This window comes from Microtus oregoni, unplaced genomic scaffold, assembly GCF_018167655.1.
Source record: "Microtus oregoni isolate MIOR12 unplaced genomic scaffold, Mior012 000022F_ref0000154, whole genome shotgun sequence".
In the NCBI taxonomy this organism is placed as follows: Eukaryota; Metazoa; Chordata; class Mammalia; order Rodentia; family Cricetidae; genus Microtus; species Microtus oregoni.
This window is the reverse complement of record NW_024543081.1, coordinates 32,828,818-32,856,234: the sequence shown is the minus strand read 5'-3', so window position 1 is coordinate 32,856,234 and position 27,417 is coordinate 32,828,818. Positions and strand designations below refer to the sequence as shown.

Here is a 27,417-nt window from a genome sequence, read left to right as displayed (position 1 = left end):
TGAAATTATCAACACAACACATTTAATAAAAGAAAAAAGTTGGTTTAAGCACTGGTTCCCAAAGCCAACTGAGTATCAGAATTACCAGAAACTTTATAAACATGTAAAAAGGAAAAGACACAAGATAACTACTCCCCCCAGGCCCCAATCCCAAATGAGTTTCACGTCAGAAGCCAAGGAGTCCTAAAATATTCACAATGGAATACACCTGCATATAGACATTAACATGTCAGGACAGATCAGAGAGAAAAGTGTGGAAAAGGGAAACCAGGGGACAGGAGCCCTGGGCTTAAACCACACACCCAAGGAAGCACAGGCTGTGCACACAATCACCCAATCCCAACCCAGAGCCACTTTAGAAAGCAAACTGCCAGAAAACACAGCTGCCCAGGCCAGGCTTCTAAGATACTATCAGGGAGAAATCCAGGAAGATCCATACCTTTGTCCAAGGGTTAACAAGTTTTATTATTTAGTATTGTCACTACTGAAAATGTAAACTGGCAAGGGATCTCACAATTGGCAATGAAGAAGCGGCCAACTGAGACACTGCCTATTATTAGTGCTATTCAAAAGGTAGCTCAGAACATCACGAGGCTGGCAATGTCCCATCATTTCAAATAAATAGGATCTTTCCTTCGTGTTCTATTATTTCTCTATTAAGTAGAGAAAGGAGGTGCAAGGCTCTGCTTCTTTGTGTTGCACTGGAAGGCCAGGAAACCATACTCAAACTGTTCACCTTTAAGATAAAAAACTAGGCATGTGCCTTCTACTCTGGGCTTCCTATGTAAGGAAGGGTTTATGTAATTCCAGAGTTCCAACACTCACACCCATGGGTGAAAACCTAAAATCTGGAAGCACCCTGCTTCCAGAGGCGGTGGTGTACGCCTAATTCAAGAACTTGGGAGGCCGAGTATCCCAAGTTTACAGACAGTCTGGGCTATATACCAAGACCCAATCAGCACATACATACACACCACACCGCACACATATGTGCCTGCTCATTCTCACATACATTCACAAAGATTTACACACACATTCATTCTCACATTCATACACTCTCACATATATACATTTACACTCACACACACTCTCTCTCACACAAAGGAAAACTCAGTACTAATTCTTCCAGGAATTCCAACATTCTCTAATATATGAACAACATCATATACAAAAGGCTTGCTGTGTCCTGCTAATCAAAACCTACTGGAAATCACATAAAACTGATCCAGTGAAGACAATAACATAAAGTACATCATACAACACAGCACAGCAGAGGTATGGAAACTTAACATAGACAGCCTTCAAGTTGCACAGTTTAATTTACAATATTTACCAGTAAAAAGGATTAGTTACAAAAAAGAAAGCTGTCTGTACAAAATAAGGATTTTTTTTTTTCACATTCATAAAGAGAACCCACTGTGATGTCTTACCTTGTGAAGTCAAAACTAAAACAGCTCGCTTTGGTACAACTATCGGAGAAGGACTGGTAATCCAGGCAAGATAATAAAATGATCAGCCTCCTAACCATGTTCAGGAGAAAGAATTTAATGAACATTTTGCCTTGAAGAGTAAAGTTCTACATACTTACAGACCCTTAGAAAAGACAGTGCTCTCAGGAGCCAGCCTGGTAAGAGAGTGTAGCACAATCTCCTGCTCTCTCATTGGGACAGTCATTTCCGAGTTCGAGCCTCCTCCTTGCACAGGGAGAACCTATGCAATGCCATAGGGAGAATGTGGAATTTTACAAACACATTTTGTAAAGCCTCAGGACAGCAGGAGAATCTGGGTATTTCGGTTCAGCCTCTCTCCACCCAATTTTTTATCATATAAATTAAATATGGAGAGGTACACAAATTTTCAAACTCCCACTTCCTAATACAACACACATCACAGTTTTAATAAGCAGATAAAGACAAGACATACTGTTAGGGTACATTTCCTGCAAGGAACCAACCAAAGTACTGGAAACGTTTGGACAATATTCAAAGTATAGCGGCCACACCACACTGTTCCCAGCAGTCTGGTTTCAGAATAAAAGCATAAACTAACTATATAAAGCACTGTGACCTTCAGAAAATTTTATTTAGTGATGAGCCAAGCTCAGCTGGCAAAAGCCCACCTATAAAAAGGGAGTAGGTCTAATTCACAAATGTATACATGCATGACCCAAGATAACAAAGACAAATAATTCTAAAGCTATTGGAACCTCTAGTTATGTGTCACTTACTCAGGTGTGCTATCAGCCTTAAAAACTGATTGACTGATACACATCCAAAGAGCCAAACTTCCCTCACCAGTAACCAAAACACCTGACCAAAAAAATTAAGGGACAAAAGCAATGAAAGAAAAATCTAAAGAGTCTGACACTTTCTCCTCTGCTGACTCAATGAACACACATCCACCGTGAAAATGAAACGCAAACAAAGCCCTGAAGCCTGCCTCCAGGGACATGTCCGGCCAATGGGATCTGGAACCTCCTAACACAGCACAGCACAACAGCTCTGGGTACACAAATCCAGCAGAGCGCACCCATGGAAGAAACACAAAGAGATCATGCTGAACCCATCTCTGCGTTAGAAGCAGCCCCACTATGGTTTTGATCACTTGGCTCAGGGGGAGAGAAGTGCCTAGCAACAACTCCTAACTTCATTATTCCCACGGGGCCTCACTGACTCAGTGGTGCTTTTCATATAAAAATATCTGCAGAGGCAGCAAATGGCCACGCTGCTGTCTGGCCGACAGAGTCCCCACCGCTGAGAAAACTCTTCGGCCGCCGCTCCAGTCTTCTCCCTACTGTCACAGTCCTGCCAGCAACAGCTGAGAGCGATGTGTGAACAAGCTCTTTGTGACCAAGCTTTGGCAAAAAGTCAATAAATAAGAGTTTGTCAAAGGCAAAACCATTTTGTGGACAACTCGAGTTGCAACTCTGGGGACATGTGTGTGAGAAAGAGGAAGGGATCCTTTGGCAGGGCTTGGCTAACCAACCCCACTTGCCCAGCCCATTATTCAGATGGAAAGGGAAGAAGAGAAGACACCAGAAAATAGTCAGTTTTGAAATCTGCACAGCTGATATTTGTTCTTCATAGCAGTAAGGACTTGAATGAAAATCATGAAACTTGAGGAACACTTGTATTTTTCCTTCAGGATTTAAAAATGTCGTCTTGTACTGAAAGACTACATTCAGCGTGGGTCAGGTCCAAGAGCGGCAGCAAGAACTTGGCCATTAAGCGTGCCCAGTACTGGGAGGAAACTGTCATCTGCTCAGCATGGCTGGTGGGCAGGCCAAGGGCTGCTTCTCACTGGTCTCCAAGTCGGAAGCCCTGGCCCCAGTTGTGTCTCCCGCCTCCGCCATTCTGATCAGCAGCTCTCCTCATGCTGGCAGGGGGCACACCAAACCCTGACACTCCTCCTCTCCTGCTGGGTAGCCAGCGGTACCTGGAGGAGAGAGAGAGAAAAAAAAAGACAAAGACGAGAACAAGGTTACTCATAGACCATCTCCAGCCACTCGGAACATCTCCATCTCCTGGGTGTTCCAAAACATTTGTCATGATGGGAGAGGCCAGAGATACTGGCTTATTTGGCTTTCCTTTTTAGCACTTAGTGCAATGCCCTGACCACAGATGGCAACTGCTTTTCACGTTTCTAAACTTTATCAAGCTTTCAGTTAAATTCACGCTCTCCATATTTTTTTCACCGATTATAAAAGTAATTCATGCAGAGCAATATGGAAACAAAAAGATTGCACACACAAGCACAAGAGTCACTGATGGCTTCTTGGTTTGTCAGCAGATGGGTCAGACTGGATCAAAGAATTCAAAATGAACTCACTTCACTTTCAGAGAAAACCCAGAGGCAGCACGCCTGAGCCCTGCACAGCATCTCCACAGCTCTGGACCACAGGCTTTCTGTCTCAAAGCTATGGTGTATTTCTAGTTTACTCATTGCCTGCCTTCCAACTGTACCCTTCCCATCTCAGACAGTGTCAACGCCAAGGCCAAAAAAAAAGTCACATGATCTCTAACTTTACAAATTAATAAACCAGGCATCACAGGACAGCTAACAAAACTTTAACCCATGTCTGTTCTCAATGACATTTTCAACATTTCTCTTCACTGTCTGCATTCGTAAATTGGCAATGTGTTTGGACCTGTTTTATATAGGGTTCTAAAGTTTAAATGTTTGCTAGAAGCAGGGAGTACAAACTTACACTCTGGTTTGAAACTCTTTGCAGCCAGAATGTCATGATTAGTAGTCACATCAACACCCACAGCACAACCTTATATGAAAGCAGTTTACTGGCCAAGAGGCACCTGTGTAATGTCACATTTAGAAGTTCATTGGATTGTCACAATTACCCTGTGAAGATATTAACATACACACACACACACCCCTTTCTTTCTTTTCCTTTTTGGCTGTTCTGGGGGTTGAATCCAAAGCCTCAGGAGTGCTAGGCAAGCACTCTACAACTGGGCTATGCTAACAGCCTTTTTGTTTAAAAAAAAAAAAAAATCCCAACAAGGTTCCACTAAGTTGCCCAGGCTGACCTTGAACTCCAGAACCTCTGCCCTCACCCTCCCAGGTATCTGAGTTTAGAGGCAAGCCACAGTTCCCAGCTAAAAAAACTTATTAAATAGACAAGAAAATGGAGGCAGAAAGCGAGTGAAGTTCATCAGGAATAATGGTCAGTATTCCAGCCCAGGCAGCCTGACCCAAGCTAGTGTCCATACACACTCCTTCATGTGCACGGAAGCATCTACTACAACAGTGAGTTCGACTGTTCAGACACCAGCGTGCATCAGTTTGTAACATGTGAAATACCTTCACACTCCTCCCCAAAAAAGAGAATGACCCCTTTTACAGAAAAGTAACTGTTGGAAGAAAACCGTACAGAAGAAAAGATATAGCTGCCTTTTAAAGGGAATGCACAATATGGATTTTAGAGTTTCTATAAGTCAATTCCTCTCTCATGCCCAGTCGGACATGGGGACTCATGCCTATAATCCCAGCTCTTAGGAGGCTGAGGCAGGATGACAAATCCCCAGCCATCGGGACGTCCATATCAAAACTGTCTCTAAAAAACTAAATAACAAAACAAGATACAGTTTATCATTAAACTGAAGTGTCATGTCCAGGCACCAAACTGTCAGCATCTGTAACATCTTGTTCGATACTCCCCCTCTGCAGTACAGAATAAAACAGCACTTGAAAAAGGCAGTAAGGCTGTCTCACTCTACTGCACACACAAGACAATACAGAAGCCAGCTCCACTGCTTAAGCTAAGAGTGAAATTAAATGCCAGTAATTAGAATAAAAAGACACCCAATTATACATAATCAACAAAAATTTATGGTAATTCCAAAGCAGTTACTGCTTTTGCAAGGAGCTACATTTTGCCATCTGATCTTTATGCAAAATCTAACAGAAGGGCGTCCACCAACAGAGAGATCTCAAGAGGAAGGCAGGCTCGAGTGTGCTGCCGATTTTGCCATTAGAATTTTCTACACTTCTGTCCACAATTCAAAAATATCCGTAAGCTCTTAAAGTCAGGAAATGGCCGTTTTAAGGTAAAGTAACTGTTGGTGACTCCCCAGGACATAAGCTTTTTAAAGCTGATACATCTGCCAAACCTACTTGATAACCCAAATCTGCCCCCACTGTGTCCTTCGGTGATTAGAAATAGATTGGTCATGTGTTTCTTCAGTCTGACGGCAACCCAGAGGCAAGAAGAGAAACAAATTTCTTCTTATTTTCTTTTAGAAACAAACAAACAAGCCACTGAATTATTCTGAATATTATAGTTCGCAATCAAATGTCTTCTACAAACAGCCTAGCCTGCACAGAGCTGGGGCAAAGACTACTCTGGTGTTACTGCCCCTCACCTATCCCTTGGAAAAAAGACAAAAGTACAAACATTACAATAATATCTTGATTCAGAGGGGTTCAGTTTTTTAATTCTTAAATGCAAGTGGTTATTTCCTAGCCCTGCACGAAATTAGGTGTGACTGTCAGGCAGAGGGTGACAGCCAGATGGGGATTAACTGGTCCCTCTTTAAGAGCCCTTCGCTTCACTGACAGAAGGGCCGTGCTACTTACACACTCATGTCTGAACATCTCCTCTCAGCCACCAGTCCTCCCCACAACGTCTGGTACATGGCTTTTATTAACCCAGATCCCAACACTATGCCATTAATCCACAACCCACCACTACGCCTTCAACAATGAGCCTTGCTTTATCCAATCCTGTGAGACAGGGGCAGCCTCTCAACTCAAACTGTGAACCAAAGGTTGGAGGTTTTAGTAAGTAACGTGACCAGTATCAAAAGTAGTACTAGCCAAGCAGTGGTGGCGCATGCAGAGGCAGGTGGATCTCTGTGAGTTCAAGGCTAGCCTGGTCTACAAGAGCTAGTTCCGGGACAGTTAGAGCTGTTACACAGAAAAACCCTGTCTCGAAAAACAAAAACAAACAAATAAAAAAAAAAAGGAGTACCAAAGGGAATGGCACCCAACCCCCAGAAGCTATTGCCCTCGGCCTCTTCTACTTAATTCTAAAAGAAGACAACTACGAAGGACCTACTTCTAAGGAGTTGCGACCGCTACACAATTCTCAAGTCTCTCATCTTAACTTTAAACAATCTACAAATTTTCTAGTCTATAACGTTTAATATACAAAAGTTTAAACCAGGCAGGGTAGTGACACCTATAATTCCAGCACTTGGGAGACTGAGGCAGAACAATGGAGAGTTTAAGACTAACCTGAGCTACACAACAGGAACCCTATCTCAGAAACAGAAACAAAAATCACATTCTAAAAATGGCAAATAACAGGCTAACTTACTCAGCCAACATCACAGGTGACACCGATGTTCCAAGAAAAACTGTGGTGCCATCCTTCATGCCTGGCACTTTACAGTGGAATCACGTGCCTCAGCCCGCTCAGCATAGCTGATCTATTTTTGCGATGGTTTAGTCAAGTTCGTGATCTTTAGCTAGAAGCTGTCACGAGAGACAGCACTGTGGCACCAACCCTGGTGTCCTGACCGTGAGAAGAACTTCACTAGTTCTCATTTCTCCCTCAGAAAGGGCAATAGAGTGTCTCTTCACGAAACTCCAATCAGGATACTTGAAACCACAGGACAGCACCACATTCAGTAAGAGGAGAAAAAACTTACAAAAACTGAGGCGTGGACAGAAAATTCCTTCCTCCCAAGTCCATTGGATATCTGAACATCAGGAAGAAATAAAGATGTCCAACGAGGTTTCCAATGAGCTCATTGATCACCCTGCAAAGAGAGTCGAGTCAGTGCAAAGACATCCAGGCAACACAGTGAGCTGCACAAGCTGTAACTAAGAGCATGGGAAAGAGAGCAGCCTTCACAGAAGCCCATTCCAGCCCCTGGGAGTCAGTGACAGCTCTACAATGGCCTTTACAGTGTGAGTGACAAATGCATTCTGAGGGAGAGGGAAATCGGGCCTGAAGAACTAATGAGGCCCACAGCTCCCCAAGGCCAGAGGCACCTCTCAAATCTCAAGGCCCCGCCCACCCTCAAAATATGAACTTTGTTCCAGTCTATTTCAGGAGCTGGGGCAGGTGCAAAGCAAGTTAGTTTCTGAATTCTGAAACACAGTGCATGTAAAACAGACAAATATGCAGACTACCAAGAGGAGAGCATGGGAGGGAGACAGGTGACAACACACGACTGCTCTGGCTCCTGGAGCCATGACACTCAAATGAGACACATGAGACCACTTGGGACTTTTTCAGGTTTCCCAAGGCTCACCCAGGGTTCCCTATCCACTGCTGTTATTACACATCATTCTTCATCGTCCCACAAAGGGATCTCGCCCAAGCCTCCGCCCTTGAGGGTGGGAGAGCGGAGGGGGATTCACCAATCTCAAAATGTACTTTGATCTAGACCATCCACTCCCTTCTCTGTAAGTGCAGACGAGGAGTAAGGACCACAACAGGCAAACACATCAGCTAGATGAAGGACTAGTACTTTCCAACTCGATTAACTTTTGAAAATATTTGGTAATGGAAGAAATGGAAGCTCTTAAAATACCTCTAGTTTTGTGTTTTGTTTTGTTTTTATGAAGAACATTCTCATTATTTTTTTCAAGACAGGTATTTTTCTCTATGTACCTCTGGCTTTCCTGGAAATCACTATGTGGATCAGGCTGGCCTTGAACTCACAGAGCCTGCCTCTGCCTCCCACATGCTAGGTTTAAAGGTGTGTGCTACCACACCAGGCAGAAGAAACTTGAAAACTTATTTGTAATTGTGTGTGCATGCCTATGTGTGTGTATACATAGATATAAGTCTCCAACCAGGCCAGAGATACCAGAAACCACATGGAGTTACAGGCTGTTGTGTGCTGCCTGACAGGGGTGCTGGAAACCAAACGTGGGTCCTCTGCAAGAGTGGCACCTGCTGTTGACCACTGTGCTGTCTCTCCATCCCAGAACAACTCCATCTAGATGGTTTCTCTCTGAATTTAGACTGGAAACGTGAAAGGTTTTCCACATCTCAGTACTAACTCCAGCAAGAGTAAAAATTTCAACCTGCCTGGCAGAAGTTCTATACCATCAAACTGTGTACAAAACAACTTCTCGGAGACTCCATTTCTGTGGCAGTATGCCATTTCCCAGGCATTCTGAAAGTGCCTTACAAGTACATAATAGAGTCATCTTATGGATAGGTTCCTAAGAGGAATCATGACAAATATTTCTGTATCTACTCATTATGGATAGTGAATAAAGACATATATATTCAAAAAATATGTCTAGAAATACAATGTATCTGGTGACAAGCTAACAAAGTCTTTAAAAGACCAGGAAAGGAAGATAACAATGAATTAAGTTTCCCAAGGACTGGTTTCCAGTTAAATAAATCTAACATTACTTACGAGCCTCCAATGATATAGTTGAATCCGAGGATAACCCAAGGTAAGTAGCAGGCCTAGGAAAGAGGACACAAATGTGAACAGCCACGTCTGAAGACACCATGACACTGCAAAACCTAAAAATGGGGAAGGAAATACTAACCAGAGCTTTATGGAAATCACTAGGTCATTAAGAATTTCTCAAATCTAACACCATCCTCATCATAGTTACATCTTCCTACCTAAAACTGTGCTCATTTGTACACCTGTAATTGCATGGAAGGAATTCTTTCAAATTCAGTATATACCCTGCTGAGTTAATAGTAACAAAGAAATAAGGGTTTTATGGATGACAGTAAAAACACCCCAAACTCTAAGGCTCCAATCAGCAAATGGTCATAGATAATTAACCTGAATTTTTATCTAACACTGTGTGGATGTCTTGAACACTCTCACAACAAGGTATTAGCTTTCCAGATCTGACATCCGAACCTTAGGACAAACTTAAGACTGAGTGAACTTCAAGGAAACTTCACAAACAAATAAAAAGAGGGTTATCCATAAATAGCTGTAAGGCTAAGTGAGGTAAGTAAGACAAAAATCCCAGACTCAACAAATCTAACCCCAGGCAGATGACTCAAGCAATATTCAGTTCTGTAATGAGTAGGACATTACAGGTAGAAATGGTAAGCTCAGGCAGCATTTGAAGGAGCTATTCAAGGTAAAGTACTTAGCACCTAAAAGGGTATGCAGGAGTGACAAAAAGATTAGAAATGGCAGGATTCCTGCATGTTGTCTCTTTTGCAATTTCTCTTGTACTTCTCCCCCCACCCTCCCACACACAAACACATACACAAGATCACTGAGGAACATATCCCTGAGGAACCTGAGGTTCAGAGGAACTGGAAGCAATATCATCAAGGGATGTTGGGATGGCTAGGCACAGGACTGAGGAGGGGGAGGAAGGTGCCTGCCTATGCTATGCTACTCTGCAGTGACCCCTTCTGGAAGTGTCAGAAAGATACACATTTGAGCTTAGGGGGGATTACTACAAAGACAAGAATTGAGTTTTGTTCCACCTAGGTAAAGTACCTTAAATCGTGTTCCAAACCAAAATGATACGATCAGGTCTCTGTTCAGCTGGGCCCAGACATAAAGGACCGACATGATCAGAGGAATCATCAGCAACTGCAAAAAAGGCGACATATGAACCTCTGGTCCAGGAACATGCAACAAGGGTTTGATGTGGCCTGTCTACTACACCCACCCCCTAAAAATCTGCAAACAAAACCAATGATTAGAATTACAAACTAATTGCATCATTTATCATACAATGAGTTCCATAAAAATCTATAATCAATACAATCATGTTTTTACAGGAAGTCAGAAACATTAGTTCAAGCTGTTATTTAAAAATAAAGTTTTTTCTTAACCATATAAACTGCTTTCAAGGAATACAGAGCTTCATACATGGCCAGAAAATACTGCAAACCCATTACTCTGAATGCATAAGCCAAAAATAAACAGAAAATTCAATGATTTAGATAATGTCTACAAAAGCATCAAAGGCTTAGCTAACATATTCAAAACAATAGCAGTTATCATTTTATACTTTCAATGTAATCTCAAGTGCTTAAATATACACAAAAACCAATAGTTGAAAGACTTACCTGCATATCCATTGCTAAACCAGTAATCTTGGTTTGTAAAGTTAAAGATCATATGCACAAAGTATTCCACAGATATCAAGGTTGATCTGATTATTTCCCTCCAATAGAATTTCATTACACTGTTCCAAAGGAGAACATATGTCTATCAATTAGATATGGGAACACACAAAAGTTCGGGTAACTGTGCATAAGTTTCCCCTTAGCCTGTACAGTCAGTAGAGCAGGAGAACAGAAATGAAAACCTCAGTGCAAATTGGTCACTTGGTATCTTTTGGTACCCTGCTATTCAGCATCTCTCCTTCAAGTACAGGATGGATATGCCTATGCACTTCAAACAATTATGATCCTGCTCACACTCAGGGATTAACAGCACGGAAGTCCATGACTTATTTAAGAGAATTCCCTCCATTCTCTTAAAGGAGAGGGCATATCCCATGCCCTATATTTTTCTGGCTTTTGGCCAACTTTAAATGGCAGTTAGGTCCGACTGTTTGCTTATCAACTGTGCCTCACAGAGAGATGGACTATACCCGGAGTAGGGGACTAGATTATTATTTAGGACTCAAAAGATGGACAGCAATGAAATCAGAGAATAATGCTGGCTATAAATCAATTTTCTGGTAAGAACCACAGATTCCGAAAGCTGCCTCGCAGCACGGACTGTGCTCCAGTCACAAACTGTCATCCCAGAGAACACAGAGAACTGGGCTCAAGGAGACAGCAGTAAAAGTCAGCTGACTATGGAAAATCCCAGAGGCGATACTAAGAGGAGGCACCCCCAAAACCCAAAATTTATCCTCGCTTTAAAAAACAATCTTCATTAACTACACTTTTTTAAACAGTATAAAAACTGATTTAAATATTTTATAGAATTCTATTTCCAAAAACCTTAAAACGGGGGGTGGTGGTGGAGGAGGAGCATGTTTCTGGCCCAAAATAACACTGAAGGATACCACGATGCAAATCCAGTTAAAGAGAAGCATGAACAAATAATCTGCTGGTCTCCCATCAAAAGCTCCTAGAACAAACACAAAGCAAACATCAGGGTTCAGAACTGTGGAAGAAAATGGCATCTATGGAGAAAAATACTTCAAAATGTTATATTGAAACAGTTAAAACCACTTCTTTAAAGAAAGGGGAGTTTTTACCAAAGTCTATACCATGACATAAAACTGAACCACAGGCACCTGACTACGATCGGTTTATGCTCCACTGACCTGACTTCCAGAAAGCTACACACTGTGGCTGCCATGGGCTAAAACAGACCCAAGGGGGACAGTCAATTCCAGAAATACAGAGCCTTGTCCCAAGCGCAGTGAGGCCCTTTCCCCTTCCTCATGTCCTGCTGGTTTTCCCTCATGGTCCTACCGTAATCTACTGAGCACACTTTTGATACTGGTTAATTCCCGTCTCTCACCCATAGATTAAAGCCTGTCAGGGGCCATGTCCACTCTGCCTACCGCTGTCGCTCCTGCAGCGTGACTGTGGGAGCCCATTATTATGACAGGGCTATTAGCTGCTGCTGCTGTCAATATCGGGACCAGACAGATGCACTGCCACTTGTCCAGCCCGGGCTGACGTACCGAGCAGAGTCAGCCTCTATTACAGATCTTACACTCGGGAACAAGGGAGGACAAAGAAAAGGCCAGACCTCTCTACAACTGACTTTCTCCATAAGGTATCTGTGAGGTGCAAGGGTCAAGTGTATGACCCCTTACTTAAAAGTGAGAAAATAAAGTCCATGACCAAAGTCACATGCTCGTCTGAAGCAGTGTGGGACTAAGGACTAGGTTAGCGCTTTTCTCACCCCACCGCTGCTAAGAGTGCTTCCTGCATTCCAAGGAGAAAACCACAACAGTCCAGCTCTTAATCTAGGGACAGTTCCCAACAAACACCTCAGTCAGGACATTTTGAGAGAAGCAGAGGGAAGAGACAAAAATGACTAGAAAGTCACTTCTCCTCTACACACTCTGCTAGGATTACAAGGCACGGCAGTCAATTCTTCAGCCCTGAAACAAGAATCACAAAGACAGAAGGATGGATCTTAGGGAAAAAGAAAACATAACAACAGCTTTTGTTTGTAGTGCACACCTGTAGTTCCAGGACTCAGGAAGCGGAGGAGTACAGGTCTGGGCCAGCCTGGGCTACAGACTATACATAGTAAGGTTCTATTCTCAGACCAGAAGGGAGGAACAGGAGGGAAGAGTGAGGAGGGACCAGTCGCCTTTCCTGCTCTCCTTGCTTCTCTCAGCACAGTGTAAGGACACACACACTAAAGGCTCACTGTATTGAAGGACTTCTGAATCTGAACAAGAGCCAAGCTTTTCTGGAGTGGTTCTGGCTCTGTGATTTCTAAGGATTCTTTAGACTGAGATACCTATAATCATATAAACTGTAGTGCTGTATTATTTGGCATGCAAGCAACTAGGAATTTACAATTAATGGTCTTAAATTGCATTCTTTCAGTGCAAATCAGAAACCCCTTAAACCAACACTGCTTCATTCTTTTTCTTTTTTCGTTTTTTTTAGTTTTTCAAGACAGGGTTTCTGTTTAACATCCCCGGATGTCCTGGAACTCAGAGATCCACCTGCCTCTGCCTCCTGAGTACCGAGTGCTGGAAGTAAAGGCATCCGCCACCACCGTCCAGCTACAGTATTTTGTTTCTGGGGTTTAGGGGGGCTTTTCTTTCTTTCTCTTTTTTGGGGGGTGGATCTGAGACAAAGTTCCACTGTGTAACAGCCTTGATCTCACAGAGATCCATCTGCCTAAGATCCACCTGCCTCTCCCTCCCAAGTGCTGGGATTAAAGGTGTGTGCCACCGCTGCCTGGCTCATTCTTAATAATTTAACAAGGCAAGAAATTATGCAGGTGGCATATTAACTTAAGGCTGTGTGGAGTGCAGAGAAAATGAAAAACAGAAAACCTGGCTTCCATTCCCAATAGTGTTATCTCAAACAGCTGCGACCTTTGGGAGATCTGACCACTGCTCAGGACAATCTTTGATGGCAAAGATTCCTCTCCACAGTCACGTTCAAAGCAGCAGCATCAGTCATGGAGGCCACAAAGTGAAGTCAAGTGCCCATCAATAAATGGATGAAGAGAATGCAACATTATCTATATGATTTAACAATAAAGAGGAATAAACTACAACTACATGCTATATAGAAGACCCTTAAAAACATGATACTAAGTAAAAGAAAACAGTCACAAAAGGCCATATATGGTATGGTCCTATCAAAATTAGTACAAGACACTACTAGTACAGGCAAATATAAAGAGCCAGAAGGAAACTGGTAGTTTCCTGTGGCTTATGTGGAGGGAAATGGGCAGCAGTAACAGGTGTAGACACTCGGGGGCAAGGAAATGCTATAAACTGCTACGGTAATGGCTGTACAATTCTACACACAAACTAACTGAATTGTCCACTTTAAACTCAAGAGAGGAAGCTGGATGGGATGTGGATTACCATCTCCCTTGTCACGGATAGAAGATGGGATCCAAGGGCTTCCCTGCATGCTAAAACCTACAAATGTTCGCAATCCTTGGATAAAATGGTATAGTATTTGCACAGAAACTACAGACTCTGACATATACTGTGAAATAGATCAGATTACTTATGGTCTCTTTTACAATGTAAATTCTGTGAAGTAGCTGCTACAATATGTTGTTTGGGAAATAATGATGAGAGGAAAACTGTACAAATTCAGTACACCCGTTTTCCAGATATTTTCAAATTTTCAGGCAGCTGACTCAGGACACAGAATCCACAGATACAGAGAGCAACTTTTTATCTCAAAAAAATTGTTTCAAAAACGCCTCTCAGCTTGAGCATTTCAAAAATGCTCTGACTGGAAAAACAGGGAAGCCACTTCTAAGGATAAAAGCAAACAAACGCATCCAGCAGTCTAACAACTGACAGGTTTCTCTACCTGTTGCGCATATACAGAGTAGTACAGACCAGCTTGCGCAGCCTGGTCAGGTTAATAAAGGGGGTAAATGGACGTAGGAACACAGCAAACAAGAGCAGAGGTGGCCATATAACTATCCCAGTTCAGACTCAGTTTCCGTTATCAAAGGGAATCCTTAAGGCTTGGCGTCAGAAGCATGCTAGGTACTGACAAATGAAAAGGAATTATACATGATGTGCTGTGTGTGTGCATGTGCGTGTATATCAGCATGCATGTAGGCAGAGGTCAGAGGATATCCTTCCATTATGTGGGCTTCAGGGAATGGGCCTTGGTGGCAAGCACCTTTACCAGCTGAACTACTTACTGGCCTCTGGCCTATGCTTTTCTGCAAAGAAAGGTTGGGACCCCACCCAATCTCTGTATTAAAACAGCGACTTCTTTTTGAAAAACAGCAATGTCAACTTCAGGGAAAGTTGTATTTCACAGCAAATATCCAACCCACTCTGTCCCTGCAGCTGTAAGGCAGGAATAATTTTCAAATACTTGGGTAGATTCAAGGATGGTTCGTAAGAACAGGCAGTTTTATAAAATCTCCGAAGCCTGCCAACCTTTGCAGATCACTTCCACTCAGAAAAATGTATCTGTATTTTGTCAGAGTATCAATTTACTATTTTTTTTTTGTGTAAGCAACTTAAAAATAGCGTATAAAGTATTGTAGGAAATAGATAATTCAACAAGACACTTTTAAAACAATGTATTGCTTCTCCATCATACAAGAGATTATATTTGAAAAACTACCACAGTACCTACCAAATACTGACTACATAAAGTCTATGTGCAGTATATGCATGCGTGCACAAGCAGGTGCCCATAGCGCATGTGTGAATGAAGTCAGAGGTCAACAGTCAGCATCTTCTCAAGGTTCACCCCCTTATTTTCTGAGCAAGGCACTGAAACTGGAGCTTACGGTAAAATGACTCCACTAGGTAGCCAGGGAGCCCCCAGAATCCTTGGGTCTCGGTTTCCCAGCACCAAACTGCAGGTGCACAGTGCCACACCCAGCTTATTTACATAGCTAAAAGGATCTGAAATCAAATCCTCAGTCCTGTGCTTTAGCCATCCTCTCCAGCTGCAGGCCGGGTGCTTGAACCACTGAGAATGAGATTAACTCTGACTGGCATGAAGTAAGCCTTTCACCGTCAGTATAAGAGATGCATGTACTCTTGCCCGCTTTTACTCTAGCAGGACAATGACTGGAATTGAGAACACAGCCCAGGCATTCAGGAGACAAAGATAGGCAAAGTTCTGATCTGCTGTTATTTCCTTCTGTAACACTGCTACTTCACAACTCACTCTGTGAATAAAAACTCAAGCAGGCTGCACACACCTTTAATCCAGGACTCAGGAGGCAGAGGCAGGTGGATCTCTGAGTTGGAGGCCATCTGGGTCTAGCCGGGAATAGATAGTAAGACCCCATTTCCAAAGAAAAAAGAACAAACACAAAAAACACAAAAAACACAAAACTCAGTCTAAGAGCCTCCTACAGTCATGACCTAGTGTGCAGGTAAGAACCATCATTGACCATTCCTTCATATAATGCTAATGGCCCTCCAAATCCAAGTAAATGTACCAATTAGTAAGTTAGGATGAAACAATACTTAAAACAATTATGAAAAGATAACTTACCTGCTTCAAGTCGTGTAGAATACTGATATAAGAAATATAAATTGACCAAATAAAGAAATCCAGTTCCTGGACCCACGGGGAAATAAAAGGTGGCAGTGAATGGCCTCCATATCTGGACAGATCAAAACAAACAGATGTCAGTGTCTCTGAGCTGGATGGAATGGGGTTTTTTTTCCTTTTAACTAAACAAAATCAAACTATCTTTCTATGAGAGATAAAGTTACATCATCAACACAATTTGGGAAAACAAAGTTCCTGCCAACTTATATAACATCAATTCACAGATCAATTAAATGAAAGGACATCAAAGATTATCAAAAATCTTATTAACATTTTTAAACAAGTCAATAAAATCAATACTGTGCAAACGTATGGCTAGTCTTGCCTGCAATCAGGCTTCCAGATAATCCTAAGGTAAAAGTATCACACTCAAATGCTAGAGGTTAGCAGGAACCAAACCAATGTGCTCAATAGGCAATATGGGTTCAAAAGTAAATAACACACACGCACGCGCACACACACATCAACATGAAGGGGGAAGCCCTGACTCCAATCTCCAAATGTTATTTCCATCAACAACTGACTGGTTTCCTTTTGGAGGCAGTACTGTGCACTGACCCCAGGGCCTCACACATGCTCCGTTAAATGCTCCATCACCAAGATACATCTCAGCCCTCCTTTCACATATGATTCTGAGAGACTCACTACATTGCGTAGGCTGGCCCTGAATGTATTCTACAGCAGAGACAGTTCTTGAACTTTCAATCTTCCTGCCTCAGCATCAAGAGCTGCTGGATTACAAGAGTTGCCTGCAACACAAGGCCCTGCTTTTGTTTTTGGTTTATTGAGACAGTGTCTCTGTGTAGCCTTGGCTGTCCTGAAATTCATTATGTAGTCCAAGCTGCCCTCCAAACTCAAGAGAGCTGCCTGGCTCTGCTTCCCAAGTGCTGTAATCAAAGGCATGCACCACCATACCTGGCCTCTGCTTTGTTTTTGAAACAGGATCTCAAAGTCCAGGCTATGCCAGAATGTTCAATCTGCCCGTCTCAGGCTCCTGAGTGTTAAGATTCCAAAAGCTGGCCACCATGCACGGCCCATTTCCTCCTGTGTTCTACCATATTCCTCCTTCTTCACCATACTTTAAATTGCAGTTTTCTATCTTCATTGCCTTGACAAAATATTTCTATTGGCTTCAGAGTATTTCTGTATGTGGATATCCAAACTTCGTTTAAACTGTTATGATGCCATGATGAATATTTTTATATATTCTCTACAAACATGCACGCACACACATGCGCACACACACATACACAGAGAGAAAGAGAGAGAGAAAGTAAATGCCTGTGAATCAATCTGTTAGATCAACAGACATATGCACTTATTTTGGTAGATATTGCCAAATGTCTACAGAAATGCTTAATTAATTTATACCTCCTCCTAAAATGTAGATGAGTGCCATCTTTCCACACTTACTCACCACGGAGAGTATTTTACAATCACTAACCTGAAAACCAATTTTTATTTGCTCTGAGAAAGCTAAGCATCTCTCTATATTTTCTAACTATATTTCCTCTATCTTTCCTATATTGTAAAAACATCCTCTTCCAACAGACTGCATTTCTTTATGTATTAAGGGACTTTCTTGTTGCTCGTTGTTTTCTGTTCTGCCTTTAGGCTGGTGCTTTCACAGCACTCCTGGTTATTTTCTTTGGCAATAGCTATTGCTATAGTCTCTGCATTTTTAAATACACTGACTTTTATAGGATTTTTACCATATGTTCAACATAAAGTTTAAGACACAGGCAGGTACCCAGCACTACCAAGCTTACAAATTTTTCAAAGATGTTTTTCCAAGGATAAAAACATGTCCAATTTTACTGCAACGCCTTCACAATTCACAGATGAGGAAAAGATCCAGCTTATTTTTCTAGATGATCATTTAGCTTTCTGGTCTCATTAAAGTAACTATACTTTCTCCAATTATGTGAAAGGCTAATTCACCTTAAAGCCTACTTTAGACTAGATCATTTGGAATGAATGCCTATACTAAGTTATTTTCATTTCTGATTTAATATTTCCAGATCTAAGGAAATATAACCTCCTTCCCCCTTTTCCTTCTCAAGTTCTCTTACTGGCTAGTCCCAGTACTCTTCTAAAGGAAATCAGATCCAACATCTTTATTTTTTTAATCAATGTGACGCTGACATACTCTTGCCAAACTTTCACAGTTTTCTACACAACTTTCTCTTCTTCCTTTTTATAATCAACCACAAAATAAGTAACATGTGAAAATTGAATCTCTTGGCCTTCCCAAGCACACAGCCTATGCGCAAATAAAAGTTTGTATCTTCTTTCACCTTACCATTCACCAGCTCACATCTCCAAAACAGTATTAAACAGCAAGAATAAAGTGACAGCCTCCTAGACTTTGGTAAAACAGCATGACGCTGACCTTTGGCTTAAAAGCTATGTGTCTTAAGGCACACTATCATGTGCCAAGCACGAAAAGCATGGCTGGATCAATCATGGCAAGACTGTCAAAATGAGCAAGAGTTGGCACAAGGAAGGGACAATACACTCTTGGCATAAAGCCCCCAAGAACTGCAAGAGCACAGTAAATAGGAGAGGGTTGTTAATGATCCAAGGCTTCTAGAATGGAAGATCAGAGTCACAGACCCTGCAAGAACAGAGCTGCCAACTCCATTCTCCATGGACAGAAATGGAACCCCCAGAGCTTAACAATCTGTATGGAGTAAACGTGACCTTCCAAGACCCTGTATTAAAGCAGAGAAGCAATAGGTTCAATCATCTCCATTCATAGCTTGACTATCTTGTGAAAATGGCACTGCAGAAGGCATAGGCCCTGAGCATAAGTTGCTGTAACATTAATATTTCTTAGCCTCAATTTCAAAGTATAAGGGGAGAATCACATACAGTCCTCAATTGGTTAATGACGTTGTTACTTTGTGTTTTGTTTAGGAAGTCCTAGTAATGGAACCCAGAACCTGAATATGCTGGGTAAATCTACTAAGCTGTATACATCCCCAGACCTTGATTAATGACGTTTTAAAAATGAATGAATGAGTATGCTACTTGGTTTATTTACACGCAATGATTCAGAAGGTCTTATACATGAGGAAACAGCATGATAAAAGGTTACACAAGAGCTAGTAACTAGTAGAGACAGAATTCTGTCCTAGCATGACTCTAGAATTTGTAAGAGACATCGGTATTACAGCTACAATTAATAAACATTTCCAATACTGCTATCCTTGTATGACCCAGAAACGAACTAAGAGCAAACCTAACCACCCCCACCCCTGCTTGCAAAATGCACTGCAAACAGGGCAGAAGCAAGTTCCTAGCCTTGGAATCTTGTACGGCTAGACGTTTGAGCTGGCTTTCTTTGTGTATACAGTGACATTGGTCCTGGGACACCTGCCCTCGTCCTTTATCTTAAGGGGCTTGAAAGGCTGGCCTCAAGAAAGGGATGAAACTGCTCTGTTAAAGCATATATGGAGGCGTGCTACTATTACAGCCTTCCAGAAAACACCTACTGACCTGGTTTGTAAAACTTGCATCTCACCTACTCCCATACTCCTTTAAATTGCTCAACGCCTGATTTTAGCAGAGAAACCTCTGGTTTTTCCCTGACTACATTTTCTCTAATGCTGATGACACAACACTATTTTTAGCCACTGTGTGCACCTGTTCTTTAGAAATCAGTGTCTGTCAAAATACCTCACTTCTCTTGCCGTTCATTAAGCCTACCCTTGAGTTACACTTGCTTTCATTCATCGGAAAGACTTATTATTTTTGTATTACTTTAAAATTATAATTTGAAATCACTAAGCACTGGCTCTTTTCAGAAGGATACAGTGTTTATTTCTGAAATCCCCAACAGCCCCCTTCCTTCCTCTGTCTGACATGTAAATAGGAAAGGAAGCAGGCTTTATTTGCAGTACACCTTCAACTCTGGAAAGCTGAGGGAGCAGCCAGGCCCAGCACAGAAGCTCAGGACTGGCAGACAGAACTCTGAGTCTCACTCCCCCGAGAGGACTTGGTGGAGAGAATCCTTCAACACACAGCAGCCCAGGGACAGACCTTTAATATACAGTGGGGTTTTCTTGGCCCTGGTAGGGATGAGGTTCTTTAGGGGAGGGTTCTGCTTTCCTTTTTTTTTTTTTTTTTGAGACACTGGCAATCCTGACTGGGCCCTGCTACTCACATTGCAGGCTACACTGCTAATCTCCTGCCTCAACCTATCAGGTATTCAAATTACAGGTCTGTGTCACCATGCCCAGCTACAAATTGTGTGTGTGTGTGTGTGTGTGTGTGTGTGTGTGTGTTCTTCAAGAGAAAAGCTAGGCCCTAGTTAGATTTAGGTAATCTGAGGAATCAGAGTTCCTCACATAGGGATGACATTAGCCTACATGTTCAATGCCAAAAACCCTCAAAAAGACCTATTATTCTTAAGTTACTCTTCCAGCAGTGTTAGAGGCTGTGTCCTTCATTTAACTAGAACTTCCCAAGGACCTGCTGATGAAATCACTGCAAATGCCATCCAGAATTAAAGTGGAATAATAAAGTGAGAAAAAGATTTGTCTGAAACAAAGAGGGTTATTTTGAAGTTAAGAATGTCAACATTGGGGAGCGAACAGGGAAAGGGGATGAGGGCATGAGCTCAATACCTAGAAGCCAAGTAAAAAGCCAAGCACAGTGATAAACACCTGTAATTCCAGCGCTAGGAAGAAGGAAATGGGTAAGCACCTGAGGCTTGCAGGCCAACCAGCTAGGCTAGGCTAATCAGTGAGACCAAATCCCAGTGGGAGAGCAGGGCAGTGGCAATACACTGCCAGCACTCAGGGGGGCAAAGACAGGGGGAAAGGATCTCTGTGAGTTTGAGGTCAACCTGGTCTACAGAGAGAGTTCCAGGACAGGCTCCAAAGCTACAGAGAAACCCTGTATCAAAAAAAAAAAGAAAAGAAAGAAAGAAAGAGAAAAAAATCAAATGGCACGAAAGAAAGAAAGAAAGACATCAAATGACACCCAAGGTTAATCTCTGGCCTTCACACACTTGTATACTCGAGCATGCACGCACATGAAACACACACTGCATGGGCCTCCAAGCAAGATGATTGTGTTGAATGATGATGCTACTGCCATGTCAGCCTACAGTTCAAGTTTACTCTCTTTCCAGCTATTTATAAAGCATATCCCAAATATTCTAAAGTCAACCTGCAGTGCCTGGGTTAAATGTGACATACAAGCAAAGCTAGGGAATGTAAGCACCAGTCTGCAGCACCGATGGAGCTCGTGCCATTTCTGATCCTGGGAAACAAGAGAAGCTCAGAGCTCACAAGAGTCTTCCCATTCGAAGCTAGGGGTCTTTTGTTGTTGTTGATTAGTTCTGTTTCTTTTCTAAGGTAGACGATGCTCGAAGCTACTATATAGCCAAAGATGACCATGAATTTGTGATCCTCCTGCCTGCACCGCTCGAATGTGGGGGTTACATCACAGGCCACCATGCCTACGCTGGTGTTTATGTGGTATTAGGGATCAAACCCAGGGTTTTGTGAAAGCTAGGCAAGCACCACACCAACTGAGCCACATCTCCAGCCCGCAGGGTCCTTTCTGATTCTTGCTGTGCTGTTTATTTTTCACTTTCTTGGGCTAGGGTCTTACTCTGTAGCAAAGCTAGCCTGAAATCTGCTGTACAGCCCAGCCTGGCCTCTGCTTCCCCAGTGCTAGAATTACAGGAGTTCACTACCATGCCCAGTAAGTTGGGATTCTTTTAAATAACAATAATAATAAATTCATGGATTATATTTCTAATTTAATTTAAAATTAATATTAAAATACCTTATTACTACTAATAAATACAAATGGTCAACTATTTCAATAGTTTGCTTATTAAGACTGTTTACTGATTATTATACAAATTTTTGTGTTACAGTTGAGAGGCATGAAACATCTAATTTATTTCCTTGATTTGAAGGCACTTTTATTTATGTTTTTGAAATTAGGGCTTACTTTACAATTAATATATTCATTCAATGTAATTTCTACTCTTCTCCTCCCCCCTCAAAAAAAACATTAAACTAATGGAGAGCCCTGTAGTCACTAGAGTTCTATAACTCTGGTGAGTGAGTTAGCACGCCATTATATTATCTCTGCTTTCAGGTAAATATAATGTAGGTCCAGACATAACTTGGTTCATGGCACACAACTTGTAAGCGTCTGAGTTGGGGCCTTGATGTCAAGACTCAACAACTTGAAATACTTGAAAGACTGCAATCTTTCTATCCTAAATAACTCAACTACCCAATGCCTTATAGTCTTCCAGTTCTAGGAAAAAAGGAAGAATCATTTTCTATAATTAATTTGGGAGAAATCACTTTTCAAAATGTTCTGCTAAATACTTGGGGGTGAGGGGCTAGCAAGGAGTTTAACAACTTAGACTATTCTTAACCAACTGAGATAGAAACAAGCTTTAGTGTTCATAAAGGAGCCAGCACTTATCTCAAGACAGTTGTGGAAGCTGAGATAACATACATACAGAAAAGCGCAATACTAATCAAAGCAAATGGTGCTATATGGTTTTTAAAAAATGAAACATTGTGCAGCTCCACAGGGGCATATAATCTCAGCAAACACTAAAGTATAAGGAAACTGCCACCTCTTTTGTAATCAGGAGCAAATATGAAGACACTCCATCCCTGGGAAGTACTTGATAGGTAGAAACTGTGGACAGCCCAGCAGTGAGGCTTAGCACACTTGCTGTGTTTTGTTACCCAAACTAGAGAAATAGCACTTTAGACTTTATAGTTTGAAAGCACCACACTACACAAAATTAGTCTACAGGGGAGAAGGAAAATACCTTCAGTACTTCAAATTGTGAATGTACAATTCTAAATCAATTATCCCACAATTTCTCTAAGCTGCCACAGATGGAGTGCCCAGGGAGAGGCGTCTGCTGCAGAAACTGGGAAAGCACACCTTCTGTGCTTTTCGTTCTTGCATTGTTTCTGCATCTGAGGGGCTGATGAGGTGTGAAACAAATGATGTCTCTAGTTAATTCGGCTCCATGCTTCTAATATTGCTCTCTCTGTAGCTTATTAGAAAGGCTTTTGATGGTGATTATTCTACCAATCTGGCTATAAGTGAGCGACATTTCACAAGATGGCTCAAAGAGTCTATTTCGACCACGTCTCATAAAATGATTTACAGCCAACGCTCCTCATGCACACATATTACCCAATATGCCACCAGGTACAAGGTGCACAACAGTACTCCAACAAAACATATTAATTAAAGCAAGTGACTGAACCAGTATGCAGTTCAGGCTGTGCTCTAGAACCATGTTCTTTCAACCAACGCTGCAGGTTGTCTCTACTCAGATGCCTGGAGAGCACCTCCAGATTTAATACTGACCAAAGCACAACCACAGTCCACACTGCCAACCAAACCCAAGCCCCTCAGAGCATAGCTTTCCCATGCTCATAAGGACCTGTGCCAGTCACTCCTGAAAAACAGTGCTATCTATCCTTGAGCCCGCTCTCCTTCTCCTCCTCACCTTCTGTATCCACACTAACTGCCAAATCTATCCACAGCCACCTGGGAACCAACCACCAAGTTCCTTGCTCTGATTTGAGAGCACCAGGGATGCCTTGCTCGGGGTTGTGTTCAAATCCTCTCAGGCATTACTAGTGCTCTCAAATCAAAGTTCAAAGGTAGAGAGTATTTGCCTGGCATGGGCAATGCCCTAGGGCCCTACGTTTGATCCTTAGCATTGGAAAAAAAATTAAAATTGAAGTCTCTTACTATGAACTTCCAAGCACTCTGTGATCCAGCCCTCACCTACAGTCCCATCTTTGCTCTACAGGACTCACCCCTGGTTAACTCCCTGTCTTCATCTCCCAGGCTTCCCCACTGCCGCTGGCTCTCTACTCCATACCCGGTCCTCTTTCTGTTCCCAGTTCATTATTCCTCCTCTCTGGAAAGTGAGGTCCAAAGCCAGACCCAATCAAAGATATTCTTCAGTATCCTTAGACTTTTCAGAAACACCAATGTCTTAAATCATTTTCCTTAACAATGTGCCTCCCTCTGTTTTTTCCATAGGATCAGGAACCTCTGTCTAGTTCACTATTGTAGTCAAGTGCCCAGAACATCACAAGCACCCAATTATTCCTAACAACTCAAGCAATATATAAGCAGCTGCTATGTGCCCAGCACTAGTCTAGGTGACACAGGCAATCGTAAAGGTCCTACAAAATCTTGTTCTCTGATGGGAAGTGGACTAACAAATCCCAACAGATGGCATGTGGCAGGACAAAGTGAAGGTGAGGGAAACTGAGGTAAGGAGAAACTCTGATGGAGAGCATCAGAGAGGCCTTAAGAGGAAAACGCATGTGGGTAGAGGCGTGAAGGATACACAGAGGTAAAAGAGCGGGCCGTGATTATCTTCCTCAGTAGAGAAATAACAGGTGCAAAAGCCCTGGGGTCGACTTAGCACAACAGCAAGCAGGCAGGTACTGGGGGATTCTAGGGAGATGGACAAGACATGATTTATGTTTTAGGAGGCTCACTCTAGCCTGCCCACTGAGAACGAAAGAGCCAAGCTAGCATGACGACAGCTTGCCATGGAGAAGGAGAAAGCCCTGGGTCCTGGATATACAGCTGAGGTGGAGTCAAACGGACAGACCTTCTTGATAGATTCTGGCCTGGGAAAAAGAACTCGAGGGGCTGTACAAGGTATGTATCTCAATGATAGCACACCTGTCTATGTTATGCCCTGGCTTTGACTCCCCTGCACTGGAAAAGAGAGAAAAAGCAAAAAAGAACTCAGGGATGTCTCTATGACTGTTAGCTTCAATTCCTCTAGCAAAGCAGTTGCTGTTTACTTCTAGGGCAAAGACAAAAGGAGATTTGGTTAGATGTCGACTGGTCACCAAGTGGTGATTTCCACCACTACACTAGAGATACCTGTGTACCTGACAGTCTCCCATTGAAGTATTTATGCCCATGGCTGGTAAAGATCTGCCTCCCACGGTTAGGGAGCAACTACAGAGGGATCCTATCATGGATTCCTGCGGCCTATCGCAACATCTAGGTCAGGAAAACGAGAAATCAGCAAAGGAGACTAGAGAATAACACCCAGTGGGGAGGAGAAACTAAAAGCCAAGGAACTTGTACCGAGATTCATATCTAATCTTGGAATCTTGAGTTTCCCCTGATAAAAAATTTATAGCACAGAAGCGATAAAAATAAGCTCTGGGAAATTAATATTCTTTGGCCTGGAATAATAATCTTGAGTGTTTTCCTGGATGCTTAAGGAAACTGACACCTCCCGTTTCCTGAGTAGTTTATTCATTCACTGATACATTTAACTACTCTACGCCAGGTGCTGGGTTGGGGCCGGCAGGAAATACACAGAAATTCACACTTTTTAAAAATCTCCGACCTTAAATCACACCTCTAAGTCGGAGAGAGAAACTGTAAACATACGAGCCATCCATTTAGAAAGCTGTCAAGTAGACGCCACTGATTAAGAGGCACCATCACGGTGGGGATTGAGGGAGGGCAGAGGACGTTAAGGCAGCTGGGCCCAATCTGCCATGAGAATGGTAACTATCCCTAACCTACCTTCTCCCTAGTTCCTTCAGAGTGCGGAAGGCGGGAAGCCCAATCTTGCCAGACAAGTATAGTGAGTCACTTCCCAGCACACCAATCTGCGACTCTAAGCTATCCCCGTCTTAGTTCCAGACCCCAGGACCTCCCCATACCCTAAGGACCCCGCCTTAAACCCCTGGAGCTGGACGCACTACAGATCCCACCAGCCCCAGAGCGCCCCGCAGCCCGCCGAACCAGTCCTGCCGCCGCAGGGACACCTGGGGGCTGTAGTCGCCACTGCCAGACGCCAGCTACTACCTGGAAGCGATAGAGGAAGGCTTCGGGCCAGAGGAAGAAGTAGGCCGGGCTGATAATACCGAGCTTGCCGATCAAAGGAACCGCGACGGTGGCAGCAAACCAGTAGCGCGTGATGGCCGGGATGCTCCTGAACCAGTCCCCGATGTCCGACATGGTCACCCGTCAGGTGGCTGGCTGCGCAGCGCCGCGCGTCCTCCCGTGCCCACCCCGCGCTCCTCGACCGGCTCGGCCAGGGAAAGTGGGAGCGCAGCCGCCGTGCAGGAGGCGGAGACCGACGGACGTGGCGCCACCGAATTCGGACGAGCCAGGCAGAGCTCACAAGAGAAACTTCCTCTTCCGGTGGCCGCGGACCACGTGACCAAAGATGCCCTCGCGGATTAAAGAGCCAGCGTCGTTTTTTTTTTTTTTTTTCAGAGGAGAACCGAGGCTCTGCGTCCTGGGGTGGGGCCAAGCGGGACAGGCGGGGCGACGACGACGTGCCTAGTGGGAAACAGTGGTTGCCCAGAACAACGGCAAAGACTTTCAAGCCAACCCGGAGGTCACAGGCCCTTCACCTAGTTCTCGCTGGAGGTGTAATCTGAGTGGGTGCCTCTTGGAGAATTTATTTAAAGGGAAAGGGGGAGCTAAAGTGGCTAGTTCCCATTTGTTCCCAACATCAGCAATTTGTTCACCATTCCAGGCGGGTTTCTGGACACTGGGGATGCCATTGTGGCTGTCACACGGTGGCTGCACCTGGTCTTTACAGTCTCCTGGTAGACAGATCAAAGAGTAATAAAGAAGAAAATGTTCAGAGAAGGATATGATAAAAATAATAATAATAAGATGATGGGGTACAGTGCTCCGGAAGACTGGAAAATCTTGAGGCAACAGATTGGAGGCCGCATTTAAGAATGGACATATTCAGGGCCTTCTGAGCAGAGTGGCTGGACAAAAATCTAGGGAAAGAATTTTTCCCGAAGAGAAAAGACTGCTTTTGACAAGAATGCCAAAGGAGCTGAAAGGGGGTTTGGCCTTGGTTTTTAATCTAGTTCGTTGAGGAGCTTCAAGTTAGCTCCAGATGAAGGTGATTGCTTTACAACACACACACACACACACACACACACACACACAATTGGTGGAAAGATAACAATTTCGCTAGAACTTTCATTCTATGTTGTTGCTCTTGTTTTGGAGCTAGGAATTCTGGTTTAGAATCACTAAAACCTTCCATAGAGAACACAACTGGAAACTGACCTGCGATGAACAAAATATTTGAACTTACTACAGTAAAAGAGATTGCTCCCCAAAGAAACCTGGACCCATCTCACTAAACAAAAGCATCATTGTTGGGTGGCGGAGGAAGA

At 43.0% G+C, this 27,417-nt stretch overlaps 1 protein-coding gene across 1 annotated transcript; it reads right to left on the bottom strand.

Moving 5' to 3' along the window:
- Derl1 (derlin 1) lies at nt 1-26,393 on the bottom strand. Its single transcript, XM_041672127.1, has 8 exons — nt 26,075-26,393; nt 16,145-16,256; nt 11,503-11,567; nt 10,550-10,576; nt 9,972-10,067; nt 8,904-8,956; nt 7,170-7,280; nt 1-3,435 (listed from the first exon to the last, which is right to left on the bottom strand). The coding sequence occupies exons 1-8, from the start codon at nt 26,225-26,227 to the stop codon at nt 3,297-3,299; spliced, it is 756 nt and encodes a 251-aa protein (XP_041528061.1). The 5' UTR covers nt 26,228-26,393; the 3' UTR covers nt 1-3,296.
- Nucleotides 26,394-27,417: the final 1,024 nt, after the last annotated feature.

Excerpts from the sequence above, each read along its gene's own strand:
- Derl1 (XM_041672127.1), bottom strand. The coding sequence starts at position 26,227 with ATGTCGGACATCGGGGACTGGTTCAGGAGCATCCCGGCCATCACGCGC. Across the intron at positions 8,957-9,971 it reads GGTTTGGAACACGATTTAAG|GCCTGCTACTTACCTTGGGT; the intron begins GTACTTTACCTA and ends CCTCTTTCCTAG. Across the intron at positions 7,281-8,903 it reads AACTATATCATTGGAGGCTC|GGTGATCAATGAGCTCATTG; the intron begins GTAAGTAATGTT and ends CTCTCTTTGCAG.